The following is a 7,048-nucleotide window of genomic DNA, read 5'->3' as shown; positions in this document are numbered from 1 at the left end:
GCGGGGAGCTGGGAGCGGGCAGGCGTCCCCGGGGCGAACCTCAGCCCCACTTGTTGCGGAGCGTCTGGGCCCCTAGGTAAATCTGCCTACGGTTTGGGCAGCTGGGTTCCCCCGTCCTCCTCAGTCCTTGAGGCTCATAGCTGGCGTTATTACAGCAATTAAACTGCCAGCAGCCTGCAGGTGTAACTCAGAGCTCAGCTGTCTTTAGTAAGGCTAAACTCCTACCCAGCTGTCATTGGGCTTCTCCAGTTGGTTTATAGTGGGGTGAAGTCTGGGGTGCTCGTCTGTGTTCTAAGCGTTTGTCCTCGCCCGTATTTAGTTTGGGAAATCGTTCACGCCCTTGTTTCCTTACATCCTTGACTCCTGTCCACATTAAACTTTTCTCCATGGTCTCCTGGAATCTGAATCCCCACAGGGTTAAAACGTAAGTCATTCTCAGATGACTTTGAAATGTTACCGTCTCATGATGGGTTGAAAATAACAGAAGCAAGAACCGACAGAGGCTGATGGCATGTCGAATGGCAGTTGTCACTGTTCTGAGCCTTCTTACCGTGTGATAGGGTGGGGAACGCCAGTCTTTAGTCGTGGCCTGCTCCTCGGGTCAGGGCTGGGGGATGTGCTGCTCCCTTGGACCAGCCACAGCTGCCTCTCGCTTCTCGATGGAATTTCCACCACTTCCAGCCTCCACGTTGGAAAATGGGCAAGGAAAAATGAGGAAATCCAAGACAGAAAGAGAGTGGTGACTTCATGACAAAGCGTCCCTAACTCTTTGGCTGGGCCACAGTGCCCCCAAGTGACCCCTGCCAGAGTTTGATTTTAAGTGCCCTATGTGTTTGGATGCCCACCAACCTGCTAATGCCATAATCCCCTTGGCGGTGGAAGCTAGAATTGTCCCAGCAAAAGGCTGGAGAAATTTTAAAGGCTGAAAGGGTGAGTGAGCCTTGCTCAGTAGGAAGTTCCCATGTGTTCTGAAGCCACGCCTTCTGTTCTTGTAATGAGTGATAGTTGAAGATCAAAGCCCCTGTATGTGTATTGGGGGCAATTCAAGGGCTGGGTAGGGGATACTGCTTGCTTCTCTAGAGGAGGCAGCAGGTTTGTTAGAGCTCAGGTGGTCTTTAGATTGATTTAATAATGATTAGTCACTGGATGGCAGCATTAAGGAGAGAAGACCTCTCTTTTCCTCCTTGAAGCTGGGTTTTTCTCTAGGCAGAGGAAGTAAATATAATAAACCCAATGCATGGGCGAGCCTGTCATGTTGCACTCCTGTAATCCTAGGCGAATTGGGAGGCTGAGGTAGAGGATCACAAGTTTGGGACCAAGATGAGCAACTGAGCAACACCCTGTCTGGAGGTAGACAGACCGACAGGCTCAGGTGTAGTTCAGTGGTAAAACACTTGCCTAGCTTGTCTGAAACCTTGGATTCAATCTCCACTCCCCTCCCACCCCCACCAAGCTAATTTTGTTGAATTATTGCTTTGAAAAGGGTCCCCGGGAGAGGCTTTGTCCAGATAAGATAATTGTAATGAGTGATTTTTTTTTCTTTGTATCAAGATCAGGCCTTTGTGACACTGACTACAAACGATGCCTACGCCAAAGGTGCCCTGGTCCTAGGCTCTTCTCTGAAACACCACAGGACCACCAGGAGGCTGGTTGTTCTTGCCACCCCGCAGGTCTCCGACTCTATGAGGTGAGGACCAAGCTGCCTGCCTGCCTGCCTGCCTGCCTTTGGGGACCTTAATGCCTGCCCATCTGTTCATCCTTAAGACTCTGGCATCCTTCTTCCCATTTCTGACATCAGTGGACAGTGAAGTCACATCCTTTTCAGGGTTAGGCGCTGAGTAGAGAAAGATGAAAATTGCTGAGTGAAAGACTCCTGGGTCTGAAACCTTTTAGCTCTTTGGAGCTACTCAGACCAGGCTCTCTTCTAGGATGCAGTGCTCTGGCCTTCTTCCTGGTTGCAACTAGGATAGAGAGGACTTTCTCTTCACCAGGTCTGTGACTGTCTTACTGTTTCAATCACTTCATTCCCTGCTGGACTGCACCTTTTTATCTTTACAGTTTGTGTACTCCTTTCCCAAAATGCATGAGTGGCTACAATGTTTCTCATTTTAAACCAGTAAAAGCTCCTGTAACTTTGTATACAAAGTAGCAATTTTCTCCATTGCCAGTTGACATTTGTAACCTGAAGTTCTTTATTCATAACATAATACACTGGAATCTTTATCAGAGGGCTTTCTGAACTAAGGGTTTTGCTTGGGGAAGCATCCTGAGAGGCACAAGCTGCTTGTTCAGTTTGATTTGTTGAAATTAAATTTTGATCTGAATAACTACCTGGTTCCTAAATATTAACTTTGGGGCACAGTAGCAGTTTTGTGTTGTGTTTATTTTTGCAACCTCCTATCCCATTTAGAAATTGAAACATATATATCCCAAGGGCATCTAAAAAGCAGGTATTATATATGTATGCATATATCTTCCACACTAATGGCCTTGTTTCTAAATGTTTTTTTAGAAAGATGCCAAAAAGGCTGTTTCTAATGTGTAGTCCATTAGAGAGGATGAAGTCAGGAGCCAGACCTACTCTTCTTCAGTGGTGGCTCTTGTTTCTTATCAAAAAGATCAAGCTTTGTATGTGAACTAAAGCATATTCTTTGCACAGTTTTGTAGAAAGAATGCAATACTAGTTTTTTCTACAAATCTAACATTGTTACAAAGTTTAATGATAATGTGTTTGTGCCATATATTTTCCCTCATGCTTTGGTATCTTACCTAAGTCTCCCCCACCCCCAGAAGCTCTAAAATAAAAATTTAGTTAATTCTGTGCATGGAGAAGTGTTGTACTTTATAGACTAAAGTGAGTCTCATTATGTCCAAATGGAATGATAAGCATGCAACGAATGCTGATCATATTGGATTCTTAAAAAGGGCGGGGGTTGCAAACTAGTGGCCAAGCTTTTTAACATCTTTCAGCACACAGAGCTTCAGGCAATTAGGCAATTGCTTCAGCAAGAGTGTTTAGATATAGGCTTCATTACACATATTGTATGCACATTTCTTAGTATCATTTGTAAAACATGCACTGGTCAGCAAGTATCAATTCTAAAATAGCACTGTCAAATACATAGGCTGTTGCAAAGATATACTTAATATCTTAGCCAATTAGTTTCCCAAGGTGCCTGGTATTCAGTGACACAATAAAAACTCCAAAACAACTTTCATCATAATAATGTCTTAACAGTACTTCAGTCTCACCATGAACAGTTATTACTTTAGTGAAATTAATTGCGCAGGGACCAGGGATTTAGCTCAGTGTTTCTATTGCTTGCCTTGCAAGTGCAAGGACCTGAGTTGGATCCCTGGTACAAAAAATAATAATTGCACAGGAAATGAATACAGTTTGTTCCAAAATAAATTAAGACAGATTTAAGGGTGTGTGCTATCAAGCTGAAATATTGTTCTGGTAATTGATGGATAGAGCAATAAGGCAGTGGTCTTCCATGAGACAGGTCACCTGTGAAAAGATTCTAAGTGCTGTTTTCTGGAATTTGTTTTGACAGAAAAGTTTTAGAGACAGTCTTTGATGAAGTCGTCACGGTAGATGTCTTGGATAGTGGCGATTCTGCTCACCTCACCTTAATGAAGAGGCCCGAGTTGGGTGTCACGCTGACAAAACTTCACTGCTGGTCACTTACACAGTATTCAAAGTGTGTGTTCATGGATGCAGACACACTGGTGAGTGTGGCTTTGAGGGCTGGCTGGGAAGATGTACATAGCATTGGAGACCTGGTAGGCATTTGAGGAATGCTCTCAAGACTTGAGCATAAAGTTCAGATAAAAACAGTGTCATACAAAGTGTCTAAGTGATGGAGAGTAGTTCCAGGCTGCCTTGTAGCTGTCGTCTGTTATGTTAGAATTTCAGAAAAATGCTCCAGCAAAACATTTCTGTAATGCCTTCCTCCCCTTTCAATTAGGTCCTAGCAAATATTGATGATCTTTTTGAGAGAGAAGAATTGTCAGCAGCACCAGACCCAGGGTGGCCTGACTGCTTCAACTCCGGAGTCTTTGTCTATCAGCCCTCAGTTGAAACATACAGCCAGCTGTTGAACCTTGCTGCTGAACAAGGTAGCTTTGATGGTATGTACCTGCTATATTCATGTCTGAGGTTTCCAGGGGCTCTGGTTCTCAGAGGTGTAACTGCTGGAATTTTTTGTTCTGGAGTGTAAATGAGATGCAGCAAGCAATTTAAATTGTGTTTTTTGGAAATACTGGTGGGTGTGTGCGTGCGTGTGTGTATACATACATACACATGCATCTTTTTTTTCCCTGTAGATGAATAAGATTAACCAAAACTGAGGTAGAAAAATTCATAAGGCTTGCCATTAAATGGCTTAAATTATAATATGATAAATGTACAATGATTATTCAAAAATAAAAAATACTTGACAAACAACAAACTTTCTGACATTAGGGCTGAGAGTATAACTATGCCTGCCTAGCATACACAAGGTCCTGGCTTCAGTCCCCAGCACAGAAAACAAAATAAAACAACAATAAGAGCACTCAATTTCCATCTCTAAACCTGGGTAAACTTCCACTCAAGAGGGTCTGACAGCCATTGTTAATATGAGGATGAAGCCTCTATGGAAATTTGGGGAATAAGCTTGATAATTTGGTTGTCATCCTCTTTGGAGACTTTAAAAGTGAAGACAGACAGTTTGTGGGCCTGATCTTTGCTTCCAAACTCACATTTTCTTAAAGCTTTTGTCAGCTCACGTTGTGCCTGCAAAGCTGAAGAGCAGAGCACAGACAAGTTGGAGAGCATTCGCTGTAGTGTACACGGGCGCATAGCCTTTGGGAAATTTTTTTCTGTTCTTTTTAAAAAAAAATCAAACCCAAGGAATCACATATGTTGAGCCAGTGCTCTACTGCTGGTGAATTTTGATTAAATAAATAAGCATTCTTCCATGTCAAGTTGATCTCTGAAATAATAAGCCATTTTTTAAAAGACAAACCAAAACCACACAAGATGAAATGAGTAGTTCTTTAAAAAATTAATTTTGGTGATTCTTTTAGAAAAAGAAAATATTCAAAGAAAGTATACAAAGAAAGAAGGACACGCTGTAAGAAGCTGGCCAAGCAGTGACTTAACGTGTGATATGTGACACTGTGGCAGCAGAGAGTGGCATGAGGGGCTTTTTCCTTCTTTGTTCTCTCTCTAGAAAATCTGAGACTTGCAATAATGCATACATCTTTTTAGAATTAGCAAAACAAGCTTTTTTCAATATACATAAGATTCAGCCCTGTGTGCTGAAAAAAGATGCATTTCTATTAAGTAGTTATAAAGTTTAAAAATTTAAACTTTTTAAAAGAATAAATCTAATGAATTATTAGATTACTTTAGAAACTAAAGCTTAAAACATTTCAAAGTATACGTAAAGGCTGAGGCAGGAGGATCACCATGCGTTCAAGGCCAGCCTGGGATACATAGGCCCTGCCTCAAAAAACCAAAACGAACAATCCAAGTATACATAAAACTGAAACTGGGTTTTTGTTCTTGCTGTTCACAAAATTGAATTCTGTGTTTAGTCATTTATTTTGAATTTGGAATTTCGTAGCTATATGACATCTCATTGAAAGAGATAAGGAAGTTTTAAGTTTCAATCTTATTTCACTGTTTGGCTGGTTTATATTCTAAGCCAGTAGTTTGGAATCAGGAGCAATTCTGGGATGATTTTTAATGTCTGGAGGCATTTTTGTCTTTACTGAGGGAGGGCAGGTGCTGTGGTATCTGGCAAATAGAAGCCAGGGATGCAGCAAAACGTCCTGCAGCACATAGGACAGCCCTTCACAGCAAAGATTTATCCCACCCGCAATGTCACTGATGCTGCTGAGAAGTTCCTCTATGCTAAGGCATTAAATGCTCTAAAATAGAACAGAAGTATCCGACCACAATGAATGGCTGCATCTGACAAGAAGTGGAGTCTTGTTTTATATTTTTTGTTTTACTTTTTTGGTGTTGGGATGGAACTTGGGTCCTTGCACTTGCAAGGCAGGCGGCGGCACCCCTGAGCTAAATCTCTGGTCCTGTAGTCTTGTTTTAAATAAGCCAAGTAAGAAAATAACATGTTGAGTATTCAATGTGTTCATTTTACCAACATGTTTTTAGATCTTGCTATTTTCCTTTCATTTAAGGAATGAAAGCTGTATTAGTATTCAAGTTCAGAGCATGTATCATTTCTACTGCTTATACAGAAACCATTGCCTTTGCATAAAAGGAAGAGGAGAGTAGTTTTAGCAGAAGTCCACTATTTGTCTTAACCTTCCTGCCAGAGTGTGACTTTCTTCACCTCCTCTCCTAATTTGAAGGAAGTAAATGCAATTCAGCCAGACATTCAGTGCACCTGTTCTCAATTTCAGTAAGCGACAGTAGGTGAATCACATTCTAAATAGATCTAGTGGCCTGCCAGCTGCCTGAAATCCATGTGATTTTAATCTGAAAAGAGAATCTAGTTTCTAACCTAGAAAAGTATTACATGTTGTTATTGGGAGATAAGAATTTAGATACCAAACAGCGGTGTGCCACAGTAAATTATCCATAGTGCAATTTTAGAATATGAAACTGGGGGAGACCAGCCTGGACCATCTCCTGTGTCCTAGAGTCTAGAGGCGCGATGGATTTGTTGTTAAAGCAGCCTCAAAGTGTGCACAGTGCTGAACTAGAAAGCACTTTCTGCTTTTTCAGCCAGACCCTGAAACCACTGTGAGAATCTCCCTGTGCCTGCTGGCATGGTTCATTATTCAGCAGCAGGGTGTCCAGGCACTGCCCCTCCTCACAGGTATTCCATTTACTAGTTGGTTGTAGTGAAGGATTAATTTTTCTCTCTTAATAGATACGCTTAGTTGAAAGAATGAAACAGTTATCTCTACAGATGAGATCTTAGTTCTCAGTGTAGTTGAAGCATAAACTAGTGGCTCTTAAATGAAAAGTTGTTTCCACTTGAAATACGTGCTACTGAGCTTTACTTATATAAAAAAAAAAAAAAAAACC

At 41.6% G+C, this 7,048-nt stretch overlaps 1 protein-coding gene across 1 annotated transcript in view; it reads left to right on the top strand.

Annotated features, from left to right (window-relative positions):
- Positions 1-7,048, top strand: part of Gyg1 (glycogenin 1) — a 46,430-nt gene that overhangs the window by 13,071 nt on the left and 26,311 nt on the right. The window contains exons 3-7 of the mRNA XM_010625344.2: positions 9-76; positions 416-424; positions 1,552-1,687; positions 3,558-3,732; positions 3,972-4,134. Coding sequence (XP_010623646.1) covers positions 9-76; positions 416-424; positions 1,552-1,687; positions 3,558-3,732; positions 3,972-4,134 — 551 coding nt within the window. The remainder of the gene's footprint in view (positions 1-8; positions 77-415; positions 425-1,551; positions 1,688-3,557; positions 3,733-3,971; positions 4,135-7,048) is intronic.

Source organism: Fukomys damarensis, unplaced genomic scaffold (assembly GCF_012274545.1).
Source record: "Fukomys damarensis isolate Sample0158 unplaced genomic scaffold, DMR_v1.0_HiC HiC_scaffold_37, whole genome shotgun sequence".
Classification (NCBI taxonomy): domain Eukaryota; kingdom Metazoa; phylum Chordata; class Mammalia; order Rodentia; family Bathyergidae; genus Fukomys; species Fukomys damarensis.
This window is presented reverse-complemented; position numbering and strand designations above follow the sequence as displayed.